The sequence below is a fragment of the Lynx rufus genome, unplaced genomic scaffold (assembly GCF_022079265.1).
Source record: "Lynx rufus isolate CCGP_SWC_20201006 ecotype Redwood Valley unplaced genomic scaffold, mLynRuf1.p SCAF_8, whole genome shotgun sequence".
Classification (NCBI taxonomy): domain Eukaryota; kingdom Metazoa; phylum Chordata; class Mammalia; order Carnivora; family Felidae; genus Lynx; species Lynx rufus.
Window position 1 is genome coordinate 532,723 of NW_025814896.1, and position 19,765 is coordinate 552,487.

Genomic DNA, 19,765 nt, shown 5'->3' on the forward strand with positions numbered 1-19,765 from the left:
AATTGTGAAGAGTGGAGGTTTGGGGAGACGTTCGAAACCGGGTGCTGGCTCTCGACCAGACCGTGCCCCACAAGACACCCTGGTTGTGAGGTCAGCGCCCCTCACCCTCCCGACCCTCCTGCCTCCACGACAGCCGTGTCCCCCCAGACTCTAGGCCTCGCGTGGCTGGAACCCACTCTTTCCTCTTCCGAATCTGCTCATACCCCACTTTGCAACTAACACTGCCTAATCTAGTTTGATCATTTAAACATTCTGCTTATTTTCATCATAATCTCTTTTCTGCTTTTAGCTAAAGATTGTGATCTAAGTTTTCAAGTATTAAGATGTATCATTTGTAGAAGAGAAAAAAAACACTGTATTTCCCTCTAGAATAAAACCTTTACATGTAACATGTAGCCCTTACAATTAAATGTTGGTATTTTTAATCCTGTTTGCTCCATTTATTAAAAAGAGGTCAGTGGGGTGCCTGGGTGGCTCAGTCAGCTGAGCATCCGACTTCGGCTCAGGTCATGATCTCGCGGTCCGTGGGTTCGGGCCCCGCATCGGGCTCTGTGCTGGCAGCTTGGAGCCTGGAGCCTGTTTCGGATTCTGTGTCTCCCTCACTCTGCCCCTCCCCCACTCATACTCTGTCTCAAAATAAACATAATAAAAAAAAATTTTTTTTAAGTTGCCCCAAAACTCAAGATGATGAAAACTATCACTTTTTATCAAAAAGATTCACCTTGTTGGGGCGCCTGGGTGGCTCAGTTAAGCACTGGACTCTTGATTTTGGCTCAGGTCATGATCTCACAGTCGTGAGATCCAGCCCGAGTCAGGCTCTGCACAGATAGGCTCTCTCTGCCCCTCCCCCCACTCACACATGTGCGCGCGCACACTCTCTCTCTCTCTCTCTCTCAAATAAACTTAAAAAAAAAAAAAAAAACTCAGCGGCGCCTGGGTGACTTGGTTAAGCGTCTAATTTCAGCTCAGGTCATGATCCTGCAGTTTGTGGGTTCGAGCCCCGTGTCGGGCTCTGTGCTGACGGCTCGGAGCCTGGATCCTGCTTCGGATTCTGCGTCTCCCTCTCTCTGTGCCCCTCCCCTGCTCAAGCTCTGTCTCAAAAATGAATAAACATTAGAAAAAATAATAAAAGAGATTGGCATCAGGAAGTTACCCTGCGTGCCTTTCTGTCGCTCATGCAGCTGGCGTGTGGTCACTTCTCTCTGCCACACACGTGTGACGTGTCTGCCGGGAGCCACGTGTCACGTTGACGCCGTGTCCTGGGGGCAGGGTCTTCCTGGAAACAGAGCTGTTGTCAGTGTTCTGTCCAGAGGCAGCACAGCTTGTGTGCCACCCACACGCGTGCGTATGAGCGACTGCGTCTGTCTGTGCATTCGGGGGGGTGTGAGTGAGCGTGTGTGCACACAAGCGTGTGACGGTCCCAGATGAGGGAAGACCCTACGTTACTAACTTACAAGTGAATCTTGGGAACTCAGCCCGCTTTCCAGACTGAGGTTGGACGCTTGGTGTGCTCGCCAGCTTTTTCTAAACAACGTAGCCTGAGTCCAAGGTTCAGGCGGCCTCCGTCTCACGCTCCAGCCTCCTGGACGTGGCGTTTATTCCAGAACCTCCCTGCACAGACGAGCCGTGGCCCGGGGTGGGGGCGTCCTTGCCAGGCCCGGGATGCACAGGGTGGGCCCTGTGAGGGGCGCAGAGGGCTGCTTGAACATCTGTCCTTGAGGTTCCTGGTGGAACTCACCGGGGCTCAGAAGGGTCATCGGCCTGCACGCACCGCCTTGGCTTTCCGGGTCTGCGAGCGGGACAGCGTGTGTCAGTGCCTCGTGCCTTTCCGCGGCTGGGCAGTAGTCCCCCGTGAGGATGGGCCGTCTCGTCCGTCCGTCAGCCGCTGCTGGATGCGGGCCGTTTCCTCTTTCTGACTGTTGTGACCCATGTCACTGTGAGTGTGCACGTGGGTCCCCACTGCTCCGGGCACCGGCTCCTCCAAGGGGCGTCAGGCTCTCCCCCAGCGGCCGCGCCATGGGACGATCGCAGGGGAGAAGGCTCCGGTTCCCGCACGTCCTTCTCAGCCCTCGTCACCGTCTGACACTTGGGGTGCAGTGGCCTCACGGTGTGGCTCGGGTGCGTTTCCCTGAGGACTGAGGGTGTCGGATGCTGCTCACCGGTCATTTCTGGGTCTTCTTTGGAGGAGTACCTACTCAGGTCCTTTGCCCACTTTAGAATCGGGTTGTCTCCTTATTGAGTTGGAAGCGTCGGTAACTCTTCCGAACAGGATCTCGAGTCGGATCTGTGATCTGCAAACGTTCTCACGGCTTGTCGTCTTTCTTCCTTTCCTTTTTTCAAAAGAAAATTTAAAGTTTATTGTGGGGGTGGGGGACATGGGGGACGGAGAGTGTCAAGCAGCTCCGAGCAGCCAGCGCAGAGCCCGACACGGGACCTCGAGATGATGATCTGAGCTGGAATCGAGTCAGACACTCGGCCGACTCAGCCCCCAGGTGCACCCCCTTTTTAAACCTCTAAGCGGACTCCACACCCGCCGTGGGGCTTGAACTCAGGACCCCGAGATCGAGTGCGGCTTGCTGCTCCGACGGAGCCCCATCTCGCTTCTCCGTAGCCTCCTCTGAGACGTCGGAGGTGTTAGTTTTGCCAGAGCCCGGTGTGTCCGTCTGTTGCTGGCACCCGTGGTGTCGTATCCCGGAGCCCATCGCCAAAGCCGAGACCCTGGAGGTTTTCCGAGAGCCTGTGCTCGTGGCTCTTCGGTCCTGGACCCCTGCTCCGTGTCGCCTCTTCTCTGAGAGGTGAAAACGCTGCAGGAACGTGACAGCCCCTGTCCCGTGTCCCCCACCGTGCTGAGTGGAGCTCCCGCCCGAGGCCGCGGCCTCGCCGCCGTCCCGGGGCAGGCGAGGGGCCTCCGCCAGCAGGACGGGGGTGGGCTTGGCAAAAGCAGCTGGGTGCTCAGACAGCCCGCCACCCTGGCTTCTCCTAAACGTGCCTGTTTCCGATTGGAGAGTCTTAAATGACCTGCGTGTCCTCTGTGTGTTTGCTCCCCCAGGCGCGGACCTGACTGTCGCCGAAGCCAGCAGCTCTGACAGCCGCGGGGAGAGGGCTGAGCTGTACGGCCACGTGGACGAGGGTCTCCTGGGAGGAGAGGCCAGCTACCTGGGCCCGCCCCTCACCCCCGAGAAGGACGAGGCACTGCAGCAGGCCGCCGCGGTGGCCAACCTGCGGGCGGCACTCATGAGTAAGAACAGCCTGCTGTCCCTCAAGGCGGACGTGCTCGGGGACGACAGCTCCCTGCTGCTGGAGTACCTGCCCAAGGGCACCCACTCTCTGTCCCGTAAGTGCGTGGCCGAGCGCAGAGGTGGTGCGGGAGGGGTGCGCACCGCGCGGGGTGGGGGTGGGGTGACCGCTCTGGCCTGGCGTCACGTGGTGGAGAAGGTGGTTGATGGGCGGTTGTCAGGGCAACAGTAAGTACTTGCTCGAAGGCTTCAGGCCGAAATCACTGAGCTGCTGGCATCTGAGCCAAAACCCACATCAGGCTTACAAGTGTGCCCTGGGCGCCCCGAGCCCGCGGTCTGCGAGGTGGGACCCGCAGGGGGCCTTCGTGCGACGGGACAGACTCGGGCTCCCTCTGCTGGCCCTGGTCCCACCTCGGCGTGCCTGTCGTCCGCAGGGGAGAGATGTGCGCATATCCTTGCTTTGTCTCCGCTAGATGATGCTGGTCACACGTGGTCACACGTGAGCGTTTAAAGGCCTAGGGTGCCCACTCCGTAAATGTCTCCGGCCGAACTCCAGTTGTCCCGAAGCAAATGACAGACCAGCCTGAGAAGCAGCTAAAGGGGCAGCAGAGCCGTGGGCCCCCGGGACGTCCTTCTCCCAACCAGACTCGAGGGCATTTGGCTTTTACGTGTAACCGGCCACGAGCCACACACGCTCTGGGTGCCAGCCCGAGAGCGAGCCACACACGCTCCGAAGATCCGTTCTGGGGGCGCTCGGGGACCGTGGCGGCCACCCAGTGCCCTGGAGGAGGCAGCCACACTGTCTCTGGCCGTCCTGGGATTAGCGCACAGTGTGTGGTTAGTGCCCCCCGTGGGCGCCGGAGGGGACAAGGCCCGGGGGGGCTCCCCCCACAGCGGGAGGCGCTGAGTGTAGCAGGGGTGCAGGGCCCTGCGGTGCGAGCGTGCGGGGCACGAGAGACGGCCCGTGTGGACGCAGCGGTCTCCCGAGCGCCACCGCAGGCAGTAGGTCCATCGTCTGTGTTCGGGGTTTGGGAAGGGCAACCTGTTTTCATGTTCAATGTAAAAAAACAGTATTTTTACAACTCTGTTTTCGTGAGCGCTGAAATTTCCTAAGATTTTGTGTTGGAGTGATAAAAATCGCTATGGCTAATAAAGACTGAAAGTGGGAACGACGTTTCTGTTCACTTTATTTCCCTGACTTAAGGAGCCGTTGCCATATTCTGAGCAGCCTGGATGCCACGGTCGGTTCACGGGACTTGGCTGTGAAGTCAGACCCAAAGCCGAGTACCTCGCTGACGGGCCGCCTGGCTTTCGGCACGCTCCGACAGGCATGTTGAGGCTCGTTTCCCCAGCTGAGAACCGCGTCACACGGTCGTTGTGCCTTTAAAACGCAGTAGTGTCTGTGGACCCTCAGATGTGTGAGCGGAGAGTGGCTGACGTGCTCCCACACGTCGGTCCTGCCCCGTCTCGCGTCAGACCTTGTGCTGCGGGCAGAGGCTCCGGGGCCGGACGATCCCAGGACACTTGACGGGTGCTGGGGGCGCCTGGCTGGGGGGCGGCGGGACAGGTTTTGTGGATCTCGTGGAAGGAGAGCAGGGGGATGCTCCGGGGAATGGGTGGCTGTGTGGGGAGGTGGGGGCACGCTCGTTCTGTACCCCTCACACGCTCCTCACGCACGCGTGCGCACCGTGCGTCACAGACCGTGGGCAGCCCGACCGGTGCCGCCGAGGGTGACTTTGGAACAAGGGACGGTCGTCGGTGCTTTTCACGGTCACCCTGTCTGCCAGGCTTTGCCTCCAGCGTGGCCTTGTCCAAAAGGCCTTTGGTGCATCTGTGCCGGGAGCCACCCTGGGCCAGGCGGTGGGCCTCGTGCCGGGGGGGGCTGGCCCCCTGCTCCTGGGGGTCCCGTGTGGGCCCGGACCCTCCCGCGGCAGCCCTCCCATCTCGCGGGTGGACGTTTCTCCTCAGACCTGCCTCGTCCCGGGTGGTCACCGCACACTGTGTTAACGCGTCGCGATGCTGGGCGCGCGTGTGACTGTCAGAGGCGTCACACGTTGGAGGGAGCGGAGAGCCCGGCAGTGGGACCCTCTACCGTTTATTTTTAGTACGTCTGTGACAAGTTCCAGGCGAAGTCTCTCAGTGGGTTTTGCTGTTCTGTTATTTCTGTTATGTTTTAATCTTGCTTTTCCTATTCTAAATTCCCCATTTTTCTCGTACGAACCTACCAGAGGCAGAGGGGCCAGAGAACAGGGTGCAAACATGGGTTATTTTAAAACGTTGTTTTCTGACATCCCAAGTAAAGTCTGCGACCGGGTATTTGTGGCATCGAGGAATGAAAATACCCAGGTAAAAACCCTGTTTCCCAGAACGTCGCGGTTGGCCGCCGGCCCCTGCCCCGCCCCCCACCGCCCTGTCCCTGGCAGGTGGCTTCGAGGAATCGGACGGACGGAGGCCGAGCTGCCGTCCGGGGTTAGGAGGGCTTGTGGCACCCTGTCCAGCACCCGCTCTCCAGGTGTTTGTCCCCGCGAGCGTGTCAGTGTTGGCGCGTGGCCTGGGCCACTGCTACACGTTTCCCGCCCCGAGAAGGGGCCAAAGCGACTCCTCTGTGCTGTCTGCTCGGCGGTGCCCGGTTGACTGGCACGGTCTCTCCGGGCGCCCGTGGCCAGGGGTCAGGCTCAGAACCCTATGCCGGTCACCCTCCACGACCACTGCTGCTTTCTAGATGCGTCCTCATGGGCGGGAGCGAGTGTTCTGTTCGGCGGAACGCGGCCTAGCGGGGCCTGGCTCCGGCGACTTGGCCCCGCGCCTCCCTCCTCACGCCCCAGGGCCGGCCCAGCCTGGAGACGTGTTCCCGGAGCCCCAGGCACCAGCCGGCAGCTGACGTCTCCAGCCCGGTGGGCAAGCGGTGCGTGTGCCCGAGCCTTCGACGGCACCTCCGAGGAGGCGTGCTGATAGCAAAGCTCTGGGGTGAAACGCCCGGGCTCCACCAGCCCAGGGGCCACCCCTCAGCTCAGGCGGGCGCAGGGGCCTCTGTTTCCTCCTCGGGTGGCTCAGAAGGGCAGGGGCCGGGGCTGCGGCGTGAGGCGTCCCCAGAGCCTGGTCTGGCGTGAGAGGCGGGCAGTGCCAGGAGGCCAGGCCGCGGTAGCTCCAGCCTCCCTGGGCGGGTTGTTGACGATGCACATGTTGCTACATGATTTCTGGGGCGCCCCAAATGGGTCCACGTCCCAGCGGACGTGGGCTCGTAGCCGGAGAAGCGAGAGGACGGTGTGGTGCGAGGCTCGAGCGGCTGTGCGGGGTGGGGTCCTGCCCCTGCTCGCCGGGCCTTCCGGGGTCGGGACGTGCTAGGGCACAAGGCCCGGCCGTGGCGGTTCGGCGAAAGAAAGGGAAACAGTTGCAGGTGCGTAAATCAAGGGGCCTGCCACACGTGCAGGCAGGGCACCAGTGGTAACCAGCAGCCAGCATTCACGGTTCCCCCTGGGCGGTCCGGAACCTTCTAGGGGAGGTTGAACGGGTCTAATCGCATTGGCTTGGCTGTTAGGGTTTTCGGACAGTTTCATTTCTAGATCAACGGTCCAACTGATTAAAGGACCTGCTCGTGTTGATTTGGCGTAACTTGGTTCTTCTGCTCTTCCCGAGTTCCAGGGGTAGGCCAGCACCGCACCTGCTCACGGTCCTGCTTCGCTGAGTAGAGACTGAGAAGCATGGGCCGTGGCCCCAGACTCGGCCCCGCGGGGTTTGTGAGCGTGCGCTGGTCTGACAGGGACCTTGACGCGGGCGTCGCCTTCCTGGGCCTTGAAAACTGCCACGGGACCGAGCTGCTGGAGCGGCCCGCCGCGGTCCAGGAGGGTGGGCGCCTCGTAAAGCCGCCACGTCCCCCCAGCAGCTGAGAAGGCCCTGCTGTTGTTGGTGTTCAGTCGGTAGATACCACGTGTGAGGGACGAGCTGAGGGTTTCCCCCGGTGCTTACGGGCGGGCGCTGTCGTGTCTGGGCGCAACGCGTGCCGCGTTCCCTCCAGCTCTTCACGGGGAGGGAAGCCTCAAAAGAACGTGGCGTGGCCGCGGGCGGGGGCTTCTGCGTGGGCCCCGGAGCCGCCGGGCTGTGCCCGTCCCTGCCTGACCCAGGCCGGCCCCGACGTCCAGGAGCACTTTGTGGGGAACAGCGGAACCGTTTTCTGTTCTGACTGTGGTTAAAGATTATTTCCTATCATGCGTAAAAAAATGAATCGAGGACCTTTTCTTGATTCTGGATTGACCCTGGAATTGTAAGCGACTTCTTGCAAAGAGGCACTGGGTGATGTCACCGCACTTCTAGAGAAACACCCTGCTCGACACACCTTGAAGTACTTCGCAGAAGATCGTTTCTCAAGGCCACAGGTGCGCGTGTGCTTGTGTTTGCACCACGTGTCCTCACTTTCTGTGCTAGAACCCTCTGTTGTAATCATTTTGCTTCTGGGAGAGAGACCCGGAACGCAGACAAGTCGCACGCGGAGACCCCGGCTGTTTGGGGGTGGTGAGCTGATAAAAATACCCAAACACCGGCCCCCGGCGAGACCCAGGCTTCGTGCATAGCAGTGCTCTGCTCGCGGCATCAGGATCAAGGACCGCGCTCCCGGAACTCTCCAAAACAAGCCACCAGCAGGTGTCCATTCACGTGGGTGAGACTCGTTTCCTGTGTTCCCAGGGCCTGGCACCAGCCCCAGTCACTCTTGGGGGGATGCTCATCGCAGAGCAGAGGCCCCTCCCTCTGGCCCCTCCACCCTCCACTCAGAGCCCGGGATGCCTGCTCTGGTGAATGGCCAGACCCAGCCCAGGACAGCACCACCCCCCAAGCCCAGGTAAGACGTGAGAGCGGCCGCCACGTCCCGAGCGTCCCGGATCAGCCGCCGTCCAGCAGGCTCGGGTGCGTCCCCGGCATGTCTGTGGTCGTACCAGGCTCACGATGAGCGTCCGTAGCAGAAGCTGCTGTACCAGATAGACGTCTCTGGTGCTCAGCTCGGCCCGGTGAGAGGAACCTCACTTTAGGTTGACAAAGTTACGGGCTTTGGCGGTAGTTACCGTTACGCTCTCACAGCCTGACATAAGGTTAAGTCGGTCACGTATGTGTGTCCGTACGTTTTACCGAGGCACGGTTGACACGCTGTTGCGTTGTTTTCGGCACCCTGATCGCACGCCTCTGCGCCCGCTCCCCGCAGGGCGCCTGCCGTCTGTCGGCAGGTGCCAGCAACTGTGTTCCCTCTGCTGTACTTCTCGTTTTCCATGTGCGTGTAACGTAGACATGTACTTAAGTAAATTTAAATAAAAGTGCATTTTTTAAAGTTGATTTCTATTTAATTTGAGAAAGATACAGAGAGCAGGCGGGGGAGGGGCAGAGAGAGAAGGAGACAGAATCCCAAACAGGACGTGGGGCTTGAACTCAGGAACCGTGAGATCATGACCCAAGCTGAAATCAAGAGTTGGGATGGTTAACCGACTGAGCCACCCCGGTGCCCCTGAACGTACGTTTTTATATTTAAGTCAAGAGATTTCTCTAAGGAATTTCCCCCGATGCGAAGACATTTGATTCGTCAGCTGCGGGTTAAGAGTGGCTGTGCTGGTGGCCGCGCGTTTGTGACCGTCATGGACCCTGGGTCCTCAGGAACGTCACGGAGAGTGAGCTCTCCTTCCTGTTCCTTGGGTCCGAGGGGTTGTTTATAAAAGAAAGGTCTGGCAGGGTTGCTTGTCTCCCTGAAGGAAAATAAGTCTTTAAGAAGAGCTTACTCGCATATTTTGGATTCTGAAATCAATTGGTTTCCTGTGCGGTCTTTTCCAACAGGACGGTTTTGGTGGGAGATAGATCGTGTTCTGTGCATGGATCTTCCCTGAGTGTTCACCGAGAATCAGTTGTAGCCTCCCTTCCCAGGTGTGGGACAGCTTGTCCTCATGGGGACAGGGCAGGGACCATGGCAGGGACCTGATAAGAGGTGGCATCGTCACGTCCCGACCGCCTGTAACTTGTCTGCGTCTTGTTCTGGATCGATGGCCCTTGTTAGCTGGAGCCCTGGGCTCCGCGGGAGGCCTGCCCTGGAGCTGGCCCCCGCTGGCCCTTGGGAGGGTCTGTGGGGGCCAGGGGCCCCCCAGGATGTCTGGGGCCTTCTTCCAGCATGCCGTATGGCCAGCACTCCCCCCCCACCCCGCAACCTGACGGGCGCCCAGAGCTCCGACAGCCTGACCGTGAGGTCAGCAAAGAAGCCGTGAGGGAGGCGCCCGTGGAAACAGAGGGCTCTGCTGACAGCCTCGAGGCTGGAGAGGCCTCACCAGGCCTCACCTTTGCTCTGGAGCAGACGCTCCCGCCCGCCTCTGCCTCAGCCAGGCCTGGCATTCGGGTTTGGTGGCCACTGGGTGACGGCAGAACCACACAGGACGGGGACAGCTGTGGAGGCTGCACGAGGCATCCGTGTGAGCCTTTGAAGCTGTCGCTTCTTGGGGTGCCTGGGTGGCTCAGTCGGTCGAGCGTCCGACTCTTGATTTTGGCCCAGATCATCATCTCCTGGTTCGTGGGTTCGAGCCCTGCTTCGGGCTCTGCTGTGACAGCCTGCAGCCTGCGTGGGATTTTCCCTCTCTCTCTCTCTCTCTCTCTCTCTCTCCCTCTCCCCCCCTCCCCCCTCCCTCTCCCTCTCCCCCCCTCCCCCCTCCCTCTCCCCCTCCCTCTCTGCCCCTCCCCCACTGGCTATTTCTCTCGAAATAAATAAAAAATAAATGAGAACAAAGCTGTTACTACACGGCAGCCAGGTGCGGAAGGCCTTCCAGTGCCCTGCTGGTGGGCAGGTGGGCGGGGCTCCTCTGGGCCACGGGGCTGGGGTTCACCCGGATGTTGTAGGGTTGGCCGTCTGCGGGGGCAGAGAAGTATGCCACCGTCCCTGCAGCGAGGAACCTGAAAGCTCTGACCCCGTTGCCGTCTGGAGAAACCCGAGGACAGGGCCTCCGCACGATGCTCTTGATGTGTATGTCTCACGACGTCTCTCTCCAGGTGTGGAGGAGAATTACCGAAACCGCTTCCTTTCAGGAAGGACGCCTTGCGTTTGCTTGTCCGCCTCTGTTGGACGTGTTGGGTTCCACCTCTGCTCACTGGCACGGAGCGGGTGGCTGGGGATGTGGCGGGCTGCCCGGGACCCGGAGGCTCACTCTGGCCGGCAGGGCAGCGGGTGCTTTCCTAGGAAGGAAGCGGGCGGCCCCAGTGCGGGCTGTGGGGTAAGCGGAGGCAGAAGTGGCGTGGCTTCTGAGAGGGAGGTGCTTCCCCGTCGCTCTGCCGGGCGGCCCCCGCCCTCCCGGGCCCGGCCCCGGCCCCGACCCAGCGCCGTGGCTGGCCTGGCCTAAACGCGGACACTGGCAGAAAGAGCCTGTGTGGACGTCTGGGTTCTGAGTTCACCAGGTGGGGACACAGGGGTCCGGTGGCTGCTTTTCCTCTCATGTGCTCACTTGAGGACTTTTCCCCGGGGTGGACGGAGTGTGGACATCTGCACTGGGGACTGTCTGTCTGTGCTGTTGTGCTGAAAGGCTGTGGTTAAAATTTTAAAACGGTCGTGGCCCCCGGCTGGCTCGGTCGGTGGAGCACACAAGTCTTGATGTCGGGACTGTGAGTTCGAGCCCCACGCTGGGTGTGGAGATGACTTAAAAATTTTTAAACATTTCAGACAGGTACGATCCTCTTGGATGGTGCCTAAGAGAAATAGGTTTGTAAAAAGAAAGAAATGGGTTTGTGGTCGATGGTCCAGGGATAAGAGGCGCAAGAAACATCTTTAGAATAGATAGCTGTCTGATTGGGTTCTTATATTTACCATTATTTCCCTTAAAACTGTACAGCCATCTAATGTGGCATTTTCAGCAGGTGCATTTAGATATCCATTGCTCGTATTTTGTTGAATTTCTCATTGAAACATTGTGGCTCGTGGATTGATCTCAAAGAGTTTTTTAAAAACTTACCAATATGTAACATCAATGTCTCTTGAGCACAGAATTTCAGTAATAAAAAGTTGCCTCTTGTTTAGGTATATTTACTGCCACATAACCTGCTCCACATCTGTATTCGCTTCGGGCCTCTTGGTGTATTTGCCGTGTTCACGTGCTGGGAATGAGAGATGCCACAGACGTGGCTGTCAGTCCCATGTCGCAGGGGCGCACGTGTGCGTGCGTGTACAGAATTGAAGTCTTCTACTCACTTGGGGATATTAAATTACTAATTTAGATTGCATTTAAAATATATCATCCAGGGGCGCCTAGCTGGCCGAGTCGCTGAGCGGGTGACACTTGATCTTGGGGTTGTGAGTTCGAGTCCCACGTTGGGTATAGAGTTTACCTGAAAAATCAAAAAGACCCCAAAATCCAGACACAATATATAATCTGGTCTTGATTATTGCTGGTTTTGCACTTGTGTATATAACTCCAGCGCTGGGGAAAAGGCATTGCTTTATTTTAAGGAAAACTCTCTGATCTTGTAGTTTTGGCCATGACTGGCTTGTATTGGGCTTACTCTCCAGGCAAAAACCATTTGAAAATCCGGCAAACACACACACACACACACACACACACACACACACACACACCCTGGAGACTGGCCAGCTCAGGTGGCGCATATGGGGCTGTGCTCCTAGAGAGAGGAAGAGCACACAGGACGAGCTATGTTTTCACCTTGAGGTTTTGCTGGTGGATTTCCCAAACGGGGGGACAGGAAGCAGGCCAAGCACAGAGCAGCAGTGTGCTTGCTATGCAAGAACATGGAGGGTGTCCTTCGGGGCACCCAGAGTGGCTGGGACTGGAGGAGCAAATCTCAAAAAGCAAGAACCCACAGAGGAGGAGCCCCCAGTTCTGCACACGAGCCCTTTAAACTCGTGAGCCATGCACAGAGCAGAGATCTCCATGGTTGTGTGGCTCTGGGACACGGCGGGGGGGGGGGGGTAGGGCAGTTCAGGCCCAGGGAGGGAGGCAAGGAGACACCCTGGGCTTTCAGCAGAGACCCTGGAGGGGCCACACTTTGAACGTGAGAGTCACTCCCTCAGAGTAAGACCAAAACCAAATGAGACCAAATTTCGCCCCAACAAGACCTAAGGCAAAGCTCCACAGGGGAGGGTGATTGTCCCGAATCTATCTGCTCAACAGAAGTCATAACAACATGCAATAAAACCTTAACTGTCTTTAAAAGAGTGACCCCACGGGTAGCGTCCCCGCTGTCTCATCAGCCATGCCTGGTGTCTAGGAAGAGGTGACAGCACGTGCTAAGTGACAGAGCCACATGACCGAATCCCTCCAGGGAAGGCGGGCACACACCACATTCACCTGGCAGGGACATGAAGACCCACTACTGACATATTCAAGGAACATTCTGGAAATGAAAGTATAATATCTGAAATTCGGTATTCACTACATAGTTTAATAGCAGTCTGCATACAGCGTAAGGTAGGATTAGTGAACTAGGAAGCTCATGGGGAAAAAACCCAAGAATGGAATAAAAGCAAAGAGGCACAGGAAACACAGTGAAAATGCTGAATGCGGGGCGCCTGGGTGGCGCAGTCGGTTAAGCGTCCGACTTCAGCCAGGTCACGATCTCGCGGTCCGTGAGTTCGAGCCCCGCGTCAGGCTCTGGGCTGATGGCTCAGAGCCTGGAGCCTGTTTCCCATTCTGTGTCTCCCTCTCTCTCTGCCCCTCCCCCGTTCATGCTCTGTCTCTCTCTGTCAAAAATAAATAAACATTGAAAAAAAAAATTAAAAAAAAAAAAAAGAAAATGCTGAATGCATGAGTAACTAGAATTCCAGAAGGAGATAGGAGGAAGTGGGACAGAAGTTCAGTTTCCCCAAAGCTGATGAAAGACGTCAACCTACAGATTTCAGAAGCTCAGGAACCCCGGAGCAGAATGAATTCCAGAATAAAGCAACAGGAAACAACATCTGGGCACATTATGGTCAAACTCCTGGAAACCAGCAACAAAAAGAAACATCTTAAAGCAGCCGGATGGGGCGCCTGGGTGGCTCGGTCGTTTGAGCGTCCGACTTCAGCTCAGGTCATGATCTCGCAGCTTGTGAGTTCGAGCCCCGCATTGGGCTCTGTGCTGACAGCTCAGAGCCTGGAGCCTGCTTTGGATTCTGTGTCTCCCCCTCTCTCTGCCCTTTCCCTGCTCATGCTCAGTGTCTCTCTGTCTCTCAATAATAAATAAATGTTAAGAAAAAAATTAAAAAAAAAAAAGCAGCCGGTGAAGAAAAGTCTCCCTTTTCAGGGGAGCAACAACTGATGTCGACTCTTTGGCACAGCGACACCTACCAGTACCGCGGGGAGCCTGCCCTCTGATGTGCCCACAGAGACGCCCTTCACCGATCGGGGCTGCGTGAAGACGTTGTTGTCCAAACAAACAAACCGACCCGAGAGTTCACTGCCGGCTGACCCCACGCTGGCTGGAGGGTGGCCCTTGGCAGGCGACCCACAGAATTGACCACGTGAGTGCTGCAAACGCATCTCGGTTGTTTAAAACAACATTTATAGTTTCTTCCAGGGTTTTAAAGAGGAATTGGAGTCTAATGCATGACATTAACAGCACAAAGGGTCCGGGATACATGAGCTTGAGTGGTTCTTGGATTCTTCTTGAAGTCATGTAAATAATGGCAAAAGTGGTAAAGTACAGTTAAAGGCTGATGAAGAGAAAAAAGTGGAATAAAACTTGATTCATTTGAAATAAGGCAGGCAAGGAGGCATAGAGGAACAAGACACATAAAGGACAGAAAAACCACACAAATAACCACACAAACTAAGATAGATTTCACCCCGCTGTGCCTGTCATGACCCATAGACTAAAGACTCCAATAACAAGATGAAAAAATCTGCTTTAAAAAAGTTTACCGTTCGTAGGTGACATAAGTCATAGATAAGAACACAAAAAGCATTAAAGCAAAGCGATAAATAAGATAAACCAAGGAAACCCCTAAAGGAAATCTTTAATCTTGATGTCAAAGTAAACTGAAGAAATCTTACTCAAGAGACATTACAGAATGATGGAAGAGCCAATTCTGTGGGAAATGTGACAACCCTAAGTGCGCGTATTTAGTATTAAAGTATAGGAAGTAGGGGTGCCTGGGTGGCTCAGTCTGTTGGGCGGTTGACTCTTGATTTCGGCTCAGGTCATGATCTCAGGGTCATGAGATCGAGCCCCACGTCGGGCTTTGCCCTGAGGTGGAGCCTGCTTGGGATTCTCTCTCTCGCCCCCTCTGCCCTCCCTACCGCTCTCTCTCTCTCTGTCTCTCTGTCTCTGTCCCTGTCTCTCTCCCTCTCAAAATAAAAAATATAGGAAGTAAAAGTTGAATGCCGTCAGAGGAGTAAGACGAGTCCACGTTAGAGTCAGGGATTTTTGGCACGTCTTCTCAGTGATTGACAGGACAGCAGACAAATGTGAGGGAGGACAGAGATCTGAACAGCTTTCAGATGTTACACGAACCGTGAATTTCTGTAGTAAATCCATCTGGTCTATCGCTGGATTCAACTTGCTGCCGGGTTAGGTGTCTCCCATCCCAGTCCGGGGTGCCGGACTTGTAACACAGTGGATGTGCCACTTGTAACAGCACAAGTAACCAGTCTGAATTCACACGCAACAGGTGCAGACTCCTCCCAGTGCACCTGAGGCATGAACAGAGTTGAAGGGTAAGTGTGGCTATAGTGCAGGTCTCGGAACTAAAGGACTGGAATCGTAGCGTGTTCTCTGACCTCAGTGAAATTAAATTAACAAATAAATAAATAACAGCAAAAAGGTACTGGAATATCCCCTAAATGTTTGGAAATCAAACAACATACTTCTAAATAATCCCCAAGTCCAAGAATAGGTCACAATGGAAATTATAAACTATCTTCCACCAGGTGATAATGAAAATAGAAGCCATCAGGACTGACACGATGCATGAGGGGACCTCATGCCTGTAGCTGCACTTAGGCTAATTTGGGGTCAAGAAATGAGAAAAAGAATAGCAAATTAAACCCAATGAACTAGAAATCCGACATTCAGTAGGAAAGTGAACAAAACGGAACATCGGTGTGTTGAAAAGATCAATAAAGCTAATGAACTCCTATCAAAAGTGATCAGCACAAATAGAAGGCAGTGCTAATTGTAAATAAAAGGTGTTGAAAAGATCACCACCGGGGCGCCTGGGTGGCGCAGTCGGTTAAGCGTCCGACTTCAGCCAGGTCACGATCTCGCGGTCCGTGAGTTCGAGCCCCGCGTCAGGCTCTGGGCTGATGGCTCAGAGCCTGGAGCCTGCTTCCGATTCTGTGTCTCTGTCTCTCTCTGTCCCAAAAATAAATAAACGTTGAAAAAAAAATTTAAAAGATCACCACTAAGATCCTATGGATATTAGACAATAATAAAATACTGTGAACAGTTTTATGCCAACACATTTGACAAGTTGGGGGGGGGACGCTCAAATTCCTTAGAAAACACTCTATCAGACCCGGATGTACCAGGTCAGCCGGGGAAGGAGCCCTGACTGTGGCCTCCTCGGGACCAATGGGACCAAATGTGGGAGAGAGCCGGCAGGCTCAGGATGGCCAGTTTGACTGACTTTAGTGGCTCGCGGGGGCTGGTTGTGTGGTGCTGGGTGAGGCAGTGGGAGAGTTGGCTCGCACGTGGAAGGCTTAGTTGGAGGAAAGCTATTTATTATCTCCTGGAATCGGCCAACCCCAGAGGGGCTACCCCGGGACCCCAGATGTGCACGCACCAGAGTCCAGGAGAGAAGGAGTGTGACACAGTGGAGGCTGCCTCTTGCGGAGGGAGAGCTCGTGGACGCGAGGATCACAGAGCTGCAGCGATCCACGGACAAGCCGACCGCGGAGCGGAGTCTGGCTCAGACCCTGACATGGGTGGGGGCGCCTCCGCCGTTCTTTCCAGTCTGTGGTTCTCAGGGGACCGGATGTCGTGCGTGGCTCTCAGTATGTGTGCCGCCAAAGCGAGCACATCGTGCGTGGCTCTCAGTGGACCGGATGTCGTACGGGGTTCTCAGTGATCAGATGTCGTGCGTGGTTCTCAGTGAATCGGATGTCGTGCGTGGTTCTCGGGACCGGATGTCGAGGAGGAAAATGGATCCTGATTTCTGCCTCAGGCCAAGCACAAGAGTTAATTTGGGATGGATCATAAGCCCGATTATGAAAAGTAACAGGTTTCCTAGAAGAAGCCCTAGGAGAGAATAGCTTCTGATCATGGTGGTAATTTCTTAAGCAGTTCACAACGATCACTAATAATAAAGTCTGAAAAAATGGACTTCATTAAGTTTATTAACTTGTCCACTAACAGTATCTTAAAGGGAGTAAAAGGCCAGTCACAGAGTAGAGGAAATGTTTGCCATAAATATATCTGACAAAAGAGTCCCATTCAGAATACATGAAACTTTAAAAATCTAAGAAAGAGGCAACTTAGCAAATCCATGAGAAGACTTGAACAAGCACTTCACCGGTGGGCTCAGTGTCTCCAGTGGATGGGAGATGTGTGGCGCCTGGGCCACCAGGGGCAGGAGCGCAGAGACCGACAGATCGGCGATGCCTGGTCTCTGGGAAGATGCGGCGGCTGGGATACTCATGTGTGGCTGGAGGGAACATAAATTGGCACAGCCACGTGAAACACCTCTTGGTATCTACCAAGATGGAACGTCCAAGTACCCTGTGGCCCAGGCATTCCTGTCTTAGGTTTATGTCCAACGGAAGTGAGAGCCCTGTTCAGCGGGAGGCATGTATGGGAGCCGTCTGAGCACCACTGTCCGTCAGGTCGGATATCCTTCAGCTGTTAAGATGGGTGCGTGGTCATGTGGTCATACCATGGAATACTACGCAGCAACAAACAAGAACAGAGCCCTGCTCCAGGCAGCGATGTGGTGACCGTTGCAGACTATGTTACGGGAATGACGCCGGGCCTGAGTGTGCGATCCCACCCTGAAGCAAACGTATGGTGATGGAGGGCAGAACGGTCATTGCCTATGGGGGGACATTGACTAGGGGGGACCAGGGGCACCTTCAGGGTGCTGCGGACGTGCAGAGTCCTGACGTGCATGGTGGTCACGTGGGTGCGAACATCGGTAAAGATTCACTGAGCCGTACAGTTCAGGTACGAGCGTTTCATGTAAGGTTAGGAAGCTTCCAAAGATAATTTGGACATAGCATAGCTTCACTCTATTCTAACACAAAATAATCGATAGCCCAATAAATTTGTAAACAGGAACGCAAAGTGGGGTTCACATGAAGTGGAGTCTCTCGGAAACTGTCATCAGAGGTAGGCTGAAAATCCAGACGGCGATATGGGTAGACTCGCGTGCTCTTCTGGAGAAACTTGCCCTGTGCACCTGTCTGCAACCTGCCAACTCCATTCGTCATACTGGCGGTTCCTTGGAGTCTCTGATGATACCACGAAATAGTCGTGGAACGTTCGCTTGAATGGTGGATCCTTGTGACAGATCCGATTCTCCTGCGGCCCCGCACGGAGCCGGGGAGGTCCAGGACGGGGGGCAGGGGGGCAGCGGTGCTTGCTGACCAGTGTCCTCGTAGATACACTTCTGTAAAATCATAGTCGAATGTCGCCGAATTTATTCTGGTCAAGCTGGTGCCAGCTTCTGAAGCCCTGCTCCTTGACCACTGAAGCTTTGCGATCTTGCTGGCATGCTTGGTCCCAGGCCAGGGGGTTCAGTTTTGGGGACAGATGGGCAGAGCGTCTGTTCCAATTTAATGGTATCTGTGCTGTTTCGTCTATTTCAGTTGGTCTTTCATCATTGGCCTCTTAGGGCTTTATTAGTGTCTATGAGAAGGACGCTGTGTGACGCTGAGAGTTTTTCTAAGATACGCAGACTGTAAATCACAGGTCCTAGAGGTGTTAGGTTCTTTCCAAGAGTAAGTTATTTCGGTCACGACGGCCAGTGAACATTTCCCTCCCTGCTTACGGTGCTGGCCACTAAATGAGTGGCTTGAATGGTGCCCCCGCCCACGCATAAGCTGTGTCCACGTCCTAAAACCCGGAACCTCTGAGTGTGACCCTGTTTGGGAAAAAGGGTTTTGCAGAGGTAATTAAATGAGGTCATCTTGGAATATCCACGTTGGAGCTAAGTCCAGTGACAAGTGTCCTTAGAAGAGACATGGAGGAGACCCACAGAGAAGGAGCCACGTGAGGGAGACAGAGAAGGGGAGGACGTGACCTCAGGCCCAGGACGCCTGGACCGCCTGGAGCCCCCACAGGCAGCGGCCCTGCCCCGCCTGGACCTCGGACTCTGACTTCCACGCCGGGCGACGGTAGATTTCTGTTGCTTTAAAGCTGCCCAGTTTGGGGGCGCCTGGGTGGCGCAGTCGGTTGGGCGTCCGACTTCAGCCAGGTCACGATCTCGCGGTCCGGGAGTTCGAGCCCCGCGTCGGGCTCTGGGCTGATGGCTCGGAGCCTGGAGCCTGTTTCCGATTCTGTGTCTCCCTCTCTCTCTGCCCCTCCCCCGTTCATGCTCTGTCTCTCTCTGTCCCAAAAATAAATAAACGTTGAAAAAAAAATTTTTTTAATAAAAAATAAATAAATAAATAAATTAAAAAAAGCTGCCCAGTTTGTGGTGTTGTGTTCTGGCCGAGACAGGAAACTAAGAAAACACCAAAACGTGCTGGGACAGGGTGACTTCAGAGGATGTTTCAAGCGTCCCGTAGCCGCACGGGGGCTGCGTTCCCGGGGAGGGGCCCTGAAGGGGAGCCTTACTCACTCCTGTGCCTGTGTGAGCTAAATTGTTTTTCTAGGGAAAAATGCACTTCCGCACAGAGAAATTTTTTTCACATGTTCGTCTGAGTTGTTAAATACAGAAGGCTGGAATATGTAATTCAGCATTTTAACTGTCGTGTTTATAGAAGCTATGACTAAACACGTTCTCAAAAAAAAGGTGGTTTTAAATAAAATAACGTAAAAGTTCACTTCGTCTCCCTTTCCTTCCCAGAGTCCGCTGACTGACGGGGCGGCCGGGCCAGCAGAGGCAGATAAGTGACTGCAGGTGCGACTGGCACGGCCAGACAGACGTCCCCCACAGCTCAGAGCTCCCCGTGTGCGTCCCCATGTCCCGGGTCCTGCCGTGGGGGTGCCGGAGCCCCCCGCCCTGGGGACCAGAGCCCCAGCGGCACCTGGCAGCCCCCTTCCTCCGGGCCCTCCCTTAGGAAGGGCGGCTCCTCTCGGCCGAAGAAGCCGCTGGGCCCGCAGGCTGCCCTCTCACCAGCCCAGAAACCCGCCTGCAGCTCTCTTCCCCAGCCCGTGGCCGCTCGCCCAGCGGTTGTGGTGACCGCCGTCACGCCCGCTTGGCCTCGGGGCTCCTGGTCGCGGGGCCGGGGCCGGGGCTGGGGGAGCTGGTCCCCGTGCTCCTCCTCAGAGCACATACTCGGCAGGTGTTCGGATGCGCGGACCTCTCGCGGGGGCCTCATGGGATCAGTCACACGGACAAACAAGTGTGTGTGAAACTGCCACTAGAAAGCATAGCATGGAAAGGTGGTCACCGTGAGTTGGGGCTGACCCGGGCCGGTACGCAGCTTCTG

At 55.8% G+C, this 19,765-nt stretch overlaps 1 protein-coding gene across 1 annotated transcript in view; it reads left to right on the forward strand.

Moving 5' to 3' along the window:
- The window catches only part of ZBTB46 (zinc finger and BTB domain containing 46), a 35,709-nt gene that overhangs the window by 8,399 nt on the left and 7,545 nt on the right, over positions 1 to 19,765 (forward strand). The window contains exon 2 of the mRNA XM_047069490.1: positions 3,050 to 3,334. Within this exon, the coding sequence (XP_046925446.1) occupies positions 3,050 to 3,334 (285 nt within the window). The remainder of the gene's footprint in view (positions 1 to 3,049; positions 3,335 to 19,765) is intronic.